At 35.0% G+C, this 16,094-nt stretch overlaps 2 protein-coding genes across 3 annotated transcripts; one reads left to right on the top strand and one right to left on the bottom strand.

The window, feature by feature from the left end:
* Positions 1–3,248: 3,248 nt before the first annotated feature.
* On the top strand, positions 3,249–4,283 carry LOC106411082. The gene is made up of 2 exons (XM_048743872.1): positions 3,249–3,451; positions 3,563–4,283. The coding sequence occupies exons 1-2, from the start codon at positions 3,249–3,251 to the stop codon at positions 4,281–4,283; spliced, it is 924 nt and encodes a 307-aa protein (XP_048599829.1).
* Positions 4,284–9,826: 5,543 nt separating this feature from the next.
* LOC106421459 (putative FBD-associated F-box protein At1g61330) lies at positions 9,827–15,734 on the bottom strand. Of its 2 annotated transcripts, none has more exons than XM_013862303.3 (6): positions 14,531–15,734; positions 14,006–14,170; positions 12,050–13,922; positions 11,174–11,737; positions 10,928–10,996; positions 9,827–10,554 (listed from the first exon to the last, which is right to left on the bottom strand). In XM_013862303.3, the coding sequence occupies exons 1-3, from the start codon at positions 15,434–15,436 to the stop codon at positions 13,635–13,637; spliced, it is 1,359 nt and encodes a 452-aa protein (XP_013717757.2). In that variant the 5' UTR covers positions 15,437–15,734; the 3' UTR covers positions 9,827–10,554; positions 10,928–10,996; positions 11,174–11,737; positions 12,050–13,634. The 2 variants fall into 2 exon arrangements, with proteins under 2 accessions (XP_013717757.2, XP_048601775.1); XM_048745818.1 differs by having other exon boundaries at positions 9,827–10,547.
* Positions 15,735–16,094: the final 360 nt, after the last annotated feature.

The following is a 16,094-nucleotide window of genomic DNA, read 5'->3' as shown; positions in this document are numbered from 1 at the left end:
TTGAGTTGAATTACAACTGTCAATGATTGTTGATTTGCTTGAGCCGGACCCATACGTCGAATCTGCTCATTGCAGCTTAGCCGTGGATCATACCATAACCTGATTGTTTCTCCGTTCCCCACAGCCCATCCGGTTTTGCTGAGAATGAGGTCACGTCCGATTAGCAGGCCTGTCCATCCATGAGGTTCCACGGACTTGTGGGTTGCTTCGAGGACAATGAATCATGGGTGTATTTTCTTTTGAAGACCTTGCTGAGCAGACATGACAGATTGTTGATAAGTCTCAAGCTAAACTTAGCTAGGTAAGCATCGTTGAGACTTTGAAAATCTTGAAATCCAAGTCCTCCATGCACCTTCGGTTTTGTCATTGTCGTCGTCCATGAGATCCAAGCCATCTTTTTGTTTCTTCCATCCCATCAAGATCTAGTGATTGCCGATTGAATTCTTTTGCATAGCAAGACCAGGAGCTTGAAGCATGTCATCACATATGACGGGATGGGAGAGATTTGGAGCATGACTATCTTTTCTGCTGTTGATAGAAACTTGTTCGATCACCCGCTAGCTTTGACCTTTATTCTGTTTTTATTTTTCATTATTATTTTGCTTTTTAATATTAATCATTATTAATTTGGTTTATAAATAAGGGTAAAATAAGATTATCATTAATCTAAATACTATTTGGACAAAAATGGGTGTAGAAGATTGGAAGGTATAATAGTACGAGACGTGTGTTTTTCTTCCTGTTTGGTAAATATATTTTTTTGAAACAAAATTGCCTATACTGATTTTCGATAAATTTTTTGGAGGAACAAGAAGAAAAAACAAGTTTGGATATTAATATTATTTTTCTCCTAATGGCGTAAATTTTTAAGGAACATTATGTTTCCTGTTATTTTTTATTCTTCTAACTAGGTGATTTGCCCGCACTTGCGGGCTTAATAATATTAAAACTATTTGTAAACAGATATATTATCAAGTTTTTATATAGGATAAAGTTTTATTTTATTTTAATAAAGTATATTTTATTACGTAAAATAAATTTGCAAACATTCATATATATATATAATACTATATACATGGATTTATATTTATTTTTAAAATATTATGATGTAAAGTATTTTTGGATAACATAATATAGAATTTTTTAAATTTATGGTAGTTATATATTAATAAATTAATCTAATATTATTATTTATTAAGGATAATGAAGATTTTAAACGCTTTAACTTTCAACGTGAGAGCAAAAAAATCACTTCGTAAAAAATAAATAAATATTTTCGAATCTTTGCCAACTTTTGTCAAAAAATATCAAAATGAGTGTTTTTTATTGTCCTAATAAATTTATCTTAAAAGAGAGATGATTCATTCTATCTTATATAATATATATATACTAAAATTAGAACATATTTAACATTACTAAACTAAATATAATGTAAACATATATATAATATTTTAATATTATTAAAGTAAATATAATATAAATTTAACTATGATATTATTGTTACAATTTTTTTAATTATTTTGAAGATGATGATAAATTATCAGCTAAATTACTAAAACAATTTATTAAAATTAATAATTGAGCATAAAATATAACTAAACCTAATCCAATGTGTATATCCTCATATCTAGCGAATGAGAAATATGCTTTCAAGCAACTTAAGTAGAATCATGATTCACTAAATATGTTTTAAAGAAGTATTGGTTTTAAGTTACAAACCATTTAGTGATCGACCCATTTATCAGCCCGTGTAGCAAGACGGGCCAAGCCCATCCGCAGGATCATACTGGCGCCTATCTACTCTTGTGTTTATCTACATTATAGTTGGTATTTATCTTACGTATTGCTAGTCATTATCTAGTTAAGGATAAGTACGATCTCATGTCGATCCACTACTTAGACCGTCATTACCATATGTATATAAAGACCAGTTGGTCGACCTAATAATACACACAAGTTCCCCTCTTCACTCACAACACGTTATCAGCACGACCTTGTCTCTAAACCCTTCCAAAAATCCACCACCCATAAATCAGAAACCAAACGATCTCTTGCTATTTTCCGGCGACTCCTAAAGCTCTTCCAGTCGCCTCCTTTTCTCTCTGTCAGCAACCAGCAGCAGCTCTCTCTCCTCACAGACCGTTCAACTCATCACAAAAGGTTCAGGTATCTTCAGAAAACTCAAAACAAAACCAAAAAGGATTTAAACCCTCAGCCGCATACATACAGCTACATCTAACCGTATGTCTTTGCAGAATAAAATCTAAAACCCTAATCTATTTTCAAAGCTTAAATCTCGTCTTCTTTCACCCTGTTGAAGCTTGTTTGATTTTTTTTTTTAATCTTCCTGATGTGAGTTAATTGCTAGAACCTTTTAGGTTGACAATTACACCAATTTTGTTTTTACATATCCGACTGCTGCATCAACTTAATCTGATTGTTTGCTTGGATTAGAAACTTGTTCTTAAATGTTTAAAGTCTTTCTCTGATATGTTGAAATCAACTAGAACCTGTCTCAAATTTGAAAGAATTTTTTTAAATATTTTTAAGATAAATCTGATTTTTCTTATAGATAAATCTGCAATTTTAAAGATAAATCTGATTTTTTTTATAAATCCGACTGAAAACAATATATTATATATTTTAATTCGATTTTCCTATTTTTTTAAAAACCTTATATCTTTATCTTTAAAAAAAATAGGATTTTCAGCATTTATCAGAAAAATATCGATTTATTTTTTTTCCTAATCCTACTAGGAATAGGAATTGCTAGTATTTATAAAATAAATAAATTTCGGATTATTACTGATATACTAGCATTATCAAATCATTATATTTAATCTGATAAATATCGAAAACAAATGAAAATAAGAAATGATTGCATTTTCTTTGAAAATGTATACTAATCTGATTTCATGCATGGATTTAACTTTATCTCGATTTTGTATAGGTTTAACTTTACCTTCCTGCATATCACATGAAATCATCTGATTAGGATAGATCATTCATACTGATTAGTTTACTTTCATGTCGAAAATTGATAAAACTGATCAGATTTCATGCAATAGATTTAACTTTATCCTAGATGTATAGGTTTAACTTTACCTTCCTGCATATACATGAAATCGTTTGGATCATTGAAAAAAAAATATTGTTATTTACTTGCATTGCTTGTATCCGACTGAAAGAGTATGTGAATGATCCGATTATTTTCTTACTAATGGGGATAAACTACAAATATTTTTCAGATGTCAAAGATTGCGAATCTTGATTTCAGTGCTTTGAAAAGCAATGGTGACAACTACCTGGAATGGGCGCTTGATGCAAAGATCATGCTGCGATCAAAAGATCTTGGTGACACAATCACCAAAGACAACAATTCCAGTGACAAAGAAAAGTATAGAGCTATCTACATGATACGCCACCATCTCCAAGAGAACTTGAAAACTCAGTAAATGACCATGGGAAATCCATATGACCTTTGGATCGCTTTACAGCGAAGATATGACCACCAGAAAACGGTGTTGCTTCCAAAGGCTCAATATGATTGAAAACACATAAGGTTCTTGGACTACAAATCAGTAGACGAGTACAACTCAGTCCTGTTCAGAATTGTGTCCTTGTTAAGGTTATGTGGTGAAAAAGTAACCGAGGAAGAGATGCTTAATAAAACTCTCTCCACGTTTCCTCAAACCAACATGGTATTGCAACAGCAGTACAGAGAGAGGAATTTCGCCACATATACTGAGTTGATAGAATGTCTCTTGTTGGCTGAAGCTAACAACGAACTGTTATTGAAAAACAGTGAGATGAGACCTCCTGGTACAGCTCCATTACCCGACATCTCTAAGCTGGCTATAGAGCCAAAGAAAGAGAGTAACCTTGTCCAACACAATGACCATCCCGGTCCAAACCGTGGAAGAAGTCAAGGACGAGGTCGTGGTTCTTTTAAAGCACACGGGCGAGGACGTGGTCGCGGTACCACACCCGGCTTTAGCCGTGGTCGTGGCCGAGGCCGTAGTGTGTCTTTTAAACCACAGATCAAAGCTGATCGATGCCACAGATGTGGTATGGGTAATCATTGGGCAAAGAATTGCCGAACTCCTAAGCATTTGTGTGAGCTTTACATGGAGAGCTTAAAAAGAAACCCGGAAGCTAACATGGTTCGAGACCCGGGATATGATGGTGATGATGATGATGACTTGGAAGACGTCCAGGATCACCAGCACGAGTCAGACAAAGTTGATCACATGGAGTTTGAAACTTCAGACATACTGAAATAAGGAATTAAAATTCCATATCGTTTTTTTTATTGTTTTCCCCTGGATTTGGTGTTCTTTAAGATTGTTTATCAGTGTTTGGCTTTGGATTTAACTTTATCCTTATGAATGAATAAAAAAATTTTCATTTCTCATATGCCTAAGAATTAGATCATTAAAGATACCATCTCTGAAAATTTTATTATTGTTCATTAACTTTATGATTATTGTTTTTGAAGAATGAAAAGTGGAATGGATACAATCGTGGTGGACAGTGGCACCAGCCACACCATTTTGAGAGACAAACGATTTTTCATACATCTCACACATAAGGTAGCTAACATCACCACTATAGCTGGCACGGCTAGCTTAATTGAAGGCTATGGCCACGCCAATATCTTATTGCCAAAAGGTACACATCTTGAGATTGAAGATGCTTTGTACTCACCTAGCTCAAACAGAAGTCTATTGAGCTTTAAAGACATAAGACTGAATGGTTTCCACATCGAAACAATGGGTGAAGGAAGTAAAGAATTCCTACAGATTTATAAAATCACCCAAGGCAATAAGAAAGTCTTTGAGACTATACCTGCGTGTGGGACTGGTCTTTATTATGCCCAGACCAGTCTTGTTGAGGCTAATGCCGTCTTGAATAAAGAATTCAAAGAAGAGTTCACTCTTTGGCACAATCGGCTGGGACACCCCGGTTCGAACATGATGCGAAAACTCATATCAAATTCAAATGGTCACAGTTTGAAAACAAAAAGAGTTATCCCTAAGAATATCACATGTGAAGCATGCTCACAAGGGAAACTAATTACTAAGCCATCACGTACCAAAGTGAATAAGGAAGTGACAAATTTCCTAGAAAGAATACAAGTTGATATTTGTGGACCAATACACCCACCCTGTGGGACATTTAGATATTTTATGGTCCTGATTGATGCATCCACAAGATGGTCACATGTTTGTCTCCTATCAACTCGTAATCTAGCACTTGCAAGATTGCTGGCTCAGATAATAAGACTGAGAGCACATTTTCCATATTTTCCATTAAAGACTATACGTCTAGACAATGCAAGTGAATTCACTTCCCAAGCTTTTAATGACTATTGTATGTCCATGGGGGTAAGTGTGGAGCATTCTGTAGCACATGTCCATACTCAGAATGGCCTGGCTGAATCCTTTATAAAACGGATCCAGCTGATTGCCCGGCCACTCTTAATGAATACCAAACTCCCAGTATCAGCTTGGGGACATGCAGTACTACATGCAGCTGAGCTAATTCGCATCAGGCCACCTAGTGAGCACAAATACTCGCCATCCCAACTACTAACGGGTCATGAGCCAGATATATCCCATCTAAACGTTTTTGGATGTGCCATCCAAGTGCCTATAGCACCACCACAGAGAAAAAAGATGGGACCTCAGAGGAGGATGGGAGTATATGTTGGATATGATTCCCCTTCTATTATTAAGTACCTAAAGCCAACAACAGGTGATTTGTTTAAGGCCAGGTTCGCGGATTGTCATTTTGATGAATCCCAGTATCCAGCATTAGGGGGAGATTATGGTATGCTGGTACAGGATATAAAATGGAATAAAAAATCCTTAACATGGCAGGATCCTCGGACTAGAGATTGTGATCTAGAAGTCCGGAAGATTATACATCTTCAAGAGCTAGCTAACAGATTGCCAGATTCCTTTGCTGACCCAAATAGAGTAACCAAGTCATACATACCAGCTGCAAATGCACCAATAAGACTTGATGTCCGTGATGGACATAATCAGGCTGCTACTACGTCTAAACCACAATTGAAATGTGGTAGACCAGTAGGTTCCAAAGACAAAGAAGTTCGGAAAAGAAAGAGTGCAAAGAAATCCGACAAAGTGGAAACTCTAGACATGGAAAAGAAAACTCATGTACCACCAAAAGATACTTGGGACGCTAAGAATCAAGGTAATGAAGTTCCTGACAATAATGAGATCTCAATAAATTATGTCATGTCTGGAAGGAAATGGAACAGAAAACATGTCGACATGAGTGATATATTTGCTTATAATGTAGCAGTCGAATTGATGGATAATAAGGATCTAGAACCCACATCTATACTAGAATGTATGCAACGACCAGATTGGTTGAAATGGAAAGAAGCCATTAATGTGGAGTTAGAATCACTGAAAAAGAGAGGAGTGTTTGGACAGATCATCCGGACACCTCACAACATAAAACCAGTGGGATACAAATGGGTTTTTGTGAGAAAAAGAAATGAGAAAGGAGAAGTTGTGAGATATAAAGCACGACTTGTTGCACAAGGATTCTCACAAAGACCAGGAATAGATTATGAGGAAACTTATTCCCCTGTGGTGGATGCTACGACCTTAAGATTTCTAATAAGTCTGGCTGTAAGAGAAGGTCTTGATATGCGGTTAATGGATGTTGTAACTGCCTACTTATATGGTCCACTGGATAATGAGATATACATGAAAATTCCAGATGGTATTGAATTGAAAAACAAAGAGAGTTCTCGAGAACAACATTGTATCAGATTGAACAAGTCTCTTTATGGATTAAAGCAATCAGGTCGAATGTGGTACAATAGACTGTCCGAATATCTCCTGAAAGAAGGATACAAAAACGACCAGATCTGCCCATGCATATTCATAAAGAAGTTCAATAAGGGTTTTGTAATCATTGCAGTATATGTAGATGGTTTAAATATCCTAGAAACCGCTGGAGAAATTTCCCAAACTGTTGAATATCTCAAGAAAGAATTCGAGATGAAAGATCTTGGAAAAACAAAGTTTTGTTTGGGATTGCAACTTGAGTATATGAAAGATGGAATTCTTGTGCATCAAAAGGCATATACAGAAAAAGTACTCAAAAGATTTAATATGGACCAGTCTCACCCATTGACTAGCCCCATGGTCGTGAGAAGTCTTGGTCCGGACACTGACCCATTTGGTCCGAAGAAGAAAAATGAGGAAGTCCTTGGTCCCGAAGTGCCTTATCTCAGTGCCATAGGAGCTCTGATGTATTTAGCTGGCCACACACGACCAGACATCAGCTTTGCTGTGAACTTACTTTCTAGGTTCAGCTCCTGTCCGACCCAAAGGCACTGGAACGGGATTAAACATATACTTCGTTACCTACAAGGAACGAAAGACTTGGGTCTTATGTTTACTAACAAATCTAAGGAAGATTTAGTTGGTTTTGCTGATGCAGGTTATCTCTCTGATCCACATTATGCTAGATCTCAGACTGGTTATGTTTTTACACACAGTGGGACAGCTATATCCTGGTGGTCCATGAAGCAGACCATGGCAGCCACATCCTCTAACCACGCAGAAATATTAGCCATGCATGAAGCCAGCCGTGAGAGTGTATGGATGAGATCCATGACACAGCATATTCGTACCACTTGTGGTATGATCAAAGGAAAGGATCCACCGACCATCCTATACGAGGATAACACAGCATGCATCGCACATCTTAAGGATGGATACATTAAAGGAGATAGGACGAAACATATTCTTCCTAAGTTCTTCTTTACACACGAGCTTCAGAAGGCAGGAGAGGTCCAAGTATTGCAAGTCCGTTCGAGTGAGAATTCAGCCGACCTCTTCACCAAGTCACTACCAACCTCAACGTTCAAGAAGCTCATATGGAAGATAGGCATGCGTCGACTGAAGGATCTTCGGTGATGCATTCATCAGGGGGAGTTCATGTGTTGTACTCTTTTTCTTGTCTTGTTTTCCCTTTTACCACATTGGGTTTTGGGTTTGTCAAGAGAGGTTTTAATGAGGCAACATCCAAAGCATGAATGAACCTTGACCGGATGTGTCGATCAAGGGGGAGTGTTATAAACCATTTAGTGATCGACCCATTTATCAGCCCGTGTAGCAAGACGGGTCAAGCCCATCTGCAGGATCATACTGGCGCCTATCTACTCTTGTGTTTATCTACATTATAGTTGGTGTTTATCTTACGTATTGCTAGTCATTATCTAGTTAAGGATAATTACGATCTCATGTCGATCCAGTACTTAGACCGTCATTACCATATGTATATAAAGACCAGTTGGTCGACCTAATAATACACACAAGTTCCCCTCTTCATTCACAACAGTATTGGATTTCCACATTATTTTAAAATCATGAACCGTTACCCTATAACTTTGTCCTACATGTCAATATGAAATTTTTTGATGGTCATCCAATCACTTTCATTCAATTCACTGGATATATTAAAACATCAGCAAATTCCTTTTTAATGCCATCAGCAATATTCTTTTTTAATGTCTGATCTATCTTCTCGCCGTGTAATATTAGAAAACAATCAATATTTTAAAACTTTATAATAAAATTAGGGTAGGCCCGCCCTGCAGACGGGATGTTATTTCGAAAATAGTTGTTAAGAACATGTTTAATGCAATGGATTTGAAAACTGTCTAGTTTCGATGGATGGAAAGAAGTTGAAAGGACGTGAGCAAAACCCCAACGAATGGAATCGTCATGCTGAGCTTTGTATATCAGTCTCTCTAATTGCTGATATCAAGATTGTAATGAACCCTAAATTCTAAAATGATGTGGATCAAGCGTCTTAGTGTTTCACGAAAATGGGCTGAGCTCCTTGAGGATAATACAAAGCCCAAATAACACAATATGAAACCCACATTTCTTGCAGAATTTAGTTAATGAAACGTAAAGTTTTGGCATGACGGGATACGTGTCACGACCAGAGCACTCGACTTATTGACATGGCGATGACGTATCCTCATAGGAGAGAAGAAAACATGATTATATATGTAATAATTTTAATTTTGTTAAGTTGGGTTTAAATATGTTTGTGTTATTTACATAAAATTTAAATTGTATAAATATTAAAACTGAATTCTTAGTGTTGTTGTTGTTTTAATCTCTTAGTGTTTGATTTATATTGTTTTCATTTTTATTATTTTAAAGTGTTTAAAATATTCTTTTCTAAAATGCGTATTGATTAAATTATGTATTATGACATTTAAAATAAATAAGCATTTAAAAATAATTTTTTAACACTAAAATATTTATTAAATTAAAATCTTAATGGACTTAAATGATTATAACATTAGAAGCATTCGACATTAAGGAAAGAAACGAAAATTACTAAATATATATAATAAAAGATAAATGTGACAAATCTCCATTGAAATAATCTAAACCATCGAATAATGAAATTTATTTATCACAATGAGAGTGAAGTAGAATATTTTAACATCAAATAATTTTAACCAAAAGAAAAGAAAATAAAACGAAAATAAAGGTTCACACTAAATACATAACTAAATCATTTTAAACAAAAACAAATGTTAAATTAAATACATAAAAAATTTCAAGAAGTGTGGACCAACCCTTAATCCTAATGAAAACTTTTCATGAGATGAAGTTAATTTTTTTCATTTTCTATCTCATCCTCAGATGCCACAGTGCCAATATAGAGTATAAAACTCCAATTTATACGAATCTTATTTTTTTTTCTTTTGTCAATTGTCAAAAGCACTTTGTACCCAAAAATAAAACAAAAAAAATTCCATGGCCAGAGTATAAAACTCCAATTTATACGAATCTTATTTTTTTCTTTTGTCAATTGTCAAAAGCACTTTGTACCCAAAAATAAAACAAAAAAATTCCATGGCCACCTTGTCGTATGAAAACTAATATCTTGATTGGACGTGTTTTCATAAGTGGCTTGGAAGTAATCGTACATGAATAGAATAATGGAACGGACGGTAGAAAAACACTTGCTTACGCTACCTTCCTCAAATCTCTGTCTATTTAGCCAATATCTAAACAAATCATGCAAATGTCTTAAGAGGCATCAGAAAAAGGTCATCATCATCATCCATCACTTAGCCATCATAATCTTGACAAACTCTTCATAGTTTTTCTGACCATCTCCATCAACATCAGCCTCACGGACCATCTCTTCGACTTCCTCATCAGTCAGCTTCTCACTGAGATTGGTCATCACATGGCGTAGCTCAGCAGCGGAGATGAAACCGTTCTGGTCTTTCTCGAAAACCCTGAATGCTTCTTTTAGCTCTTCCTCTGAGTCAGTGTCCTTCATCTTCTTAGCCATAAGGATCAGGAACTCGGGAAAGTCGATGGTTCCGTTTCCATCAGCGTCAACCTTGTTGATCATGTTCTAGAGCTCAGAATAGTGTGAATGACACAAATACCCGTTGATCATATCCTCAGGACATCCTGGTCGTGTTCTGTTCTCCATACTTTTTACCTCATCAGCGTGGACTGCATCCTTTAAAAAAAATAGACGTTATAACTACAATTATCTATTACAATAAGAGAAAATAACAAAAAATTCAGTGACCTCATGTTCGAAGCAAAACTTCAATAATTTAAAGAACAACCAACTACTTGGCCATAGACTATTCATGCAAAAAAGTAACGGTGAAAAATTGAAGACCCCATCACACACAAGTCACAACCACAAACTACCCAACCTCGTCTATCTGAATGGGTCATATAAAAGATCAATTTTTTTCAACCTTCTCTGCCTTCTAACAATAGCACAATTCCTAATATATAGTAAGATTTAGATCATTCCTGCGATCAGACATGGACCAGCTGAAGCAACACCAGTAAAAAAAGAGGCAGAGAAGAATGATTACCACATCGGCAAAGACAACTTCAAGTTCATTGAAGAATTTTTCTCTACGCCGTTCATACTCAGCAGCAGTCTGTAAACACAAAAAAAAAACAATACATATTAGCTAAAATAAGACAACAATTCTAACTGATTACATTGGCATGAACCATTCAAATACTTTCTCAATGAACTTCTCTAGAAACGCTAAGAAATCGCCAAAATGTTCCAAACTTTCTAATGAAGTGGATAAGAAAGAAAAGGCAGACACCTGAGTGAAGAAACCAACACCACATTCCATGGCGAGTTTAGCCAAGAAGAGATCATCAGCCAAAAGCCTTTCCCTAAACCCAGCGAACTGCCAGCCACCTCATCACAACTGATTTCTGAAGCTCAAGGAACCGGGTGATAAACTATCAAGTAATCCGACCAGACTCAATGGCAGCTGCTAGATCATTTGGAAGACTCTCCAACTCTGTCCCCAACTCAGCCAATAACATCATCGCCTCGCTCATGTTCCTATCCCTATCCTCTCCACCATCTCCGTTGTTCTTACCTCCGTCGTAGCCGCCACCACCACCGCTTCCTCTGTTGTTATTGTTGTTGTTGTCAGAGCCGCCGTTGTCGATCGAGGCGGAGAAAACATGGGAGATAGTGACACGGCGATTGAAAGAGATGGACTTTGCGGTAAAGGAGAAGGAGGAGAATCAGCCCCGCATCAGCCTCTGTATAAGAGAATCGGTTGCATCTCTTAGGATGTCCTGGAGCTCAGCCTCTGTTGGGTTTTGTCCTAGAGAACGCATAACTGTTCCCAGCTCTTTTGTAGTGATGCAATCTGTGTAAACAACAATTCAGAAGGCATTACAGATAAATAATAACACAATAACTTGTTTATATTATCTTATAAATCTACACACAGTGGAAAATTAAGCTTAAGGAAATGTACATCTTCGATGAATAAGTGACCATAACAAAGAAAGCTGAAGATCTGAGAAGCGTAGAAAATTTTCAAGGATCAAACACAGAAAATCGAAAGAGATTATTGACTCAGAGACACAAAATCCTCGTTCTGACGTGTATAAAGAGCAAAATGTATGAGATATAAGCGTTACTTAGAGAAGATGAGATCAAGGAGAGGACTACTTACACATATATTTATACAGAAATCACCGTTTATCAGATCAAAACAAAGCATTGATGACGACGTAGTGGGCGAGCGAATCAATGTGATTAATCACGAAGCCTTTACGCAGGCCGTTCAAAATGGTGAGAAGAATCGCAGATGGCAAGCCGTCGCAGGAAGAGGAGAGACGACCTTCTTCGTTTCTCGATTCCAGATGTATTAGGGTTAGAAGCAAGGATCGGATCGAAGCCCAACTCTACCGACACAAAAAAAAAAACCGTACGGAAACAAAAGGTGCGCAGCGTTTTGATTAATGAAGACAGGTGTTGACTCCAGGGAGTTCAAATTTATACGCTGGCAGCTGAGGTGGACCCCCTGAAAGAGAAACAAAGTCTATTTTATATATAAAGATAGTATAAATAACTATTAAACCTCAAGAGTCAATGAACATGTCAATTCGTATTGCAAAATCAAGGGTTTCAAAATAGTCAATGAACATCAATACGTATTGCAAAATCAAAGGTTTCATTATGTCCACCAATGAACAGAAATATGTATATACATGTATCTACTGACGCTAACATCCACCAAGACAAAATTAAGGGTTTCATTATGTCCCTTGCATGGTTAAACTTTTGTAATAGTTTAAAGAAGATTTCCCATATAAACTTAACGTCAAATATTATATAATGGCAAAGTCAAACATTATGCATTTAGTTTACAATAAATAAAATAATATCAAATACTTATATAGATGATGATTTTTAAGTTTTAAATAGTAATATAGATCGATTATTTAAACAAATGATTCAATTAAATTAATTAAAATATGACAAATAAGAAAATTATTAACTAAAATTGTTGAAAACATGACAAATAAGTAAAACATCGTAAAATCATGGAGAACATGACAAGTAAGCTAAATCACTTCCTAAATAATAGTATAGATAGATTGTGACCAACTGAAGCATGAATGAAGTAATACTGATCAAGGTTGATTTCTTACTTAATGGATGCTAAACAAATTACTAACAATAATTTATGCTAATTTCACAATTAACAATAATTATTGATTATAATAAAATTTAGCATCTACTATTGTTTTTCAAATTTTATGAGCAAATTAGACCAAAACCACTTTGATATCAATGATCCCAATAAATCTTATACTATTTAAACAGAAACATTCATTTGAACTTAATTATTGTTTTGTATGTTTTTAAATTTGATACATCTTATTTTGTATGTTTATAACCTAACAAATTCATTAGTTTTACTTTCCTAATATTTCGACAGATTTATAAAATAACTGATTCACTATTAAATTGCATAAATTATAATAATGTTAATTAATTTAGATAAAATAAATATTATAGAACAAAATTATATAACACCACACATCATATTATTTATTTATTTATATGTTTTATTCCATTAGCTAGAAAATAAATCTGCGAGGTTACGCTGATCATGACATAGTTTATAACTTAAACAATACCAAAACTAAAAACAAAAGAGTTCAAATCTCAGAGAATAACATTAATTTTTTTTTTTTAAAAACATATCAAAAGAGCTATTATAGTTTGCCATGCTTGGTCATATCCTGAATTTAAACTTCCACTTTAACACATGGAAATCTGCTTCTTATGTAATCCAACCTAGCATAATCGAGTCCGCGAGCTCTTTTCTTAACGTTTTTTGGCATGATCAACTTCAACCTCTTTAGCGATTTTGCGTGCCCGCAAAAGAACTCCACTATATCAAGCTCATGCCAATGGTTTTTGTAGCCATCAATCGTGACTTCCTTGATAGAGTTAAACTTGTAGTTGCTGCTCTCCATATATGACTTTTGATGAATTATCCAAAGCATACCAGGTTCAAATGTGAACTTCTTAATCTGCGCTTACCAAACGAGAATTTTAATGAACTTAATAAGAGTTAGAGAATTATTGATTTTGAGATAGATAGAGAGATACGTACGTCAATCAAAACCTTTTCGACCTTAGGGGATCTTTTGAGGAATTCAGAAATGTGATAAAGAGTACACAAGTTTGGAGCTTTAAAAAGAATACAGAATTCTTTCAAGTTCAAAAATTTGAAAATCGGGCTTCTCATTTCTCCCTCTATGTATCTTTCCTTGAATGCCTTTATATATATATACATGTCATAGGAAACATAAAAATTCATGTACATAAACCAAGACACCCAAAGTTATAAACAAAAGGAAGTGAGTTATATAAACAGAGGAAACAAACGCATGTGAATGTTGCATAGTCTATCTAAGATGAACATCCTCTATCATGATCAGCTGATCACCTAAAGAGTTTGTGCAAAATTGCAAAAGGAACTCTAAAAATTCATTCAAGAGTGTCTTTATCCGTAAAGTTATCCTATATTTCATTTTGTGGAAAAATGAATATCTTATATAAGTTTTCCTCAGATATTGCAATAAAAACAGGAAACACTTTTATAAATATAAGAAAAGTAAATTCGAAAAAAGTTTACCTCAAGAAAGATATTTGTCGTTGAGAGGACATGAACTCCTGTATAGGCCACCATGTTAGCAAGCACCATGTTAGACGAATCGTAATAACGCCAATTGTAATTCTGGATATAATGGAGTTTCGCCTCCTTAAGTGCGTCCACTCTTGAAAAGTCAAGAATCCTAACAAATCCTTCATACTTGTAGCATTCAAGAGTAGGTGCATCTACAATGATTTGCAAGCGATTCGGCATACAATACAGGACCAGTTCCTTGAACTTCTTATGATTGTGAGCATTGATGCTCAATACCCCATGCGTTATGCATCTGGTTAGTTCAAGAGTCTCGAGGTGAAAGCAGTTGCTGAAGATTGCATCTATCATCTCTGGTGTTACCTTGGACTTCATGAGCGCAAGGGTCCTCAAGAGTCTTAAACCCTTTGGGGTATTATTCGGTATTTCGAATTTACACCACCTTAGCTTCAAGACAGTTAGAGTCTTGATGGCCGAGAAATCAACAGACAGATTCATAACTTTCTTGGATTTGGAGAAGTCTGACGTCAGCTCTTGAATGTTTTTACTTAGGCATGTTTTTACCCACGAGAGTACCTTATCCTCTACGCCAAGATGATTGAGAATCAGAACAAATCGGTTGATTTCTGATCCTTTGTGTTGATTAAAAATCTCTTCAATGATACGTACAACCGCTGATTGACTACGTCTCCTGGAGTATATCCTGCCGAAAACAAGGTCTCGGGATCGAATCGCTGCTTCCCTGAATGTTTTGGACACTACACGGTTTTGTAGAACATATTGGATGGGGAAATACGTTGATATGATGTACTCCACCAGATGTTCAGGCAGCTCTAGAGTGAGATTGTCAGGCAGCTCGACAGTACGTTTGATCTTCTTATTTGGGGACTCTGACATTTTTAATATTTTTCTTGGAATGATAAATTATTTCTTCAGTAGTAATGATCTTTATATATGATTTCATGGTAAAAGGAAGCTTTGGATATGTTTTTGTGTTTTGCTTTTGTAAATGGAAGTAATATAGTCAATGAATCACTTAGGCAATATATATTCACAAATTAGGATACACTGAATTGTAGTCTCTTTTCTGTTTGTCTTTTTGTATAAAATATAAAGTTACCATTATTGAGAATTTAAGTTTTTTTAGTGAAGAACAAGTTCTTAGTCTGCTTTTTAACCTTTTTATAAATGAGAAATCCACAAAATAGGCCATAATGAGAATGTTTTTGTCTCTTTATACTTTTGTATTAACTAGTCAGTTTTAAAATAATTATCCTCATAATACCAAAACATTATTATAACTATATATAAATAAAAAAAATATGGAAATCAATATGATCATTATAATATTTTACAAGTTTTGGAATACAAAAATTGAATTCAAAAACAATTTGGATATTTTGATCTAGATTTGCTAGATTGCATATTATAACTTTTTTACAAAGATTAAATAAACGTTCTAATTGATCTAGCTTCTACGTCTTAAAAATATTATAATTCATATTTTAAAATATTCTCTATGATATATCTAAATATAGAATATGTATACCTCAGT

The sequence above is a fragment of the Brassica napus genome, chromosome C1 (assembly GCF_020379485.1).
Source record: "Brassica napus cultivar Da-Ae chromosome C1, Da-Ae, whole genome shotgun sequence".
NCBI lineage: Eukaryota > Viridiplantae > Streptophyta > Magnoliopsida > Brassicales > Brassicaceae > Brassica > Brassica napus.
Note: the sequence above shows the minus strand (reverse complement) of the source record. Positions and strands in the feature narration are given on the sequence as shown.

Coding starts and splice junctions, on each gene's coding strand:
- LOC106411082 (XM_048743872.1), top strand. CDS start 3,249: ATGTCAAAGATTGCGAATCTTGATTTCAGTGCTTTGAAAAGCAATGGT. Junction 3,452..3,562: donor CAAGAGAACTTGAAAACTCA/GTAAATGACCAT, acceptor AAAACACATAAG/GTTCTTGGACTACAAATCAG.
- LOC106421459 (XM_013862303.3), bottom strand. CDS start 15,436: ATGTCAGAGTCCCCAAATAAGAAGATCAAACGTACTGTCGAGCTGCCT. Junction 14,171..14,530: donor CGACAAATATCTTTCTTGAG/GTAAACTTTTTT, acceptor ATATATATAAAG/GCATTCAAGGAAAGATACAT. Junction 13,923..14,005: donor TCGAAAAGGTTTTGATTGAC/GTACGTATCTCT, acceptor TGGTAAGCGCAG/ATTAAGAAGTTCACATTTGA.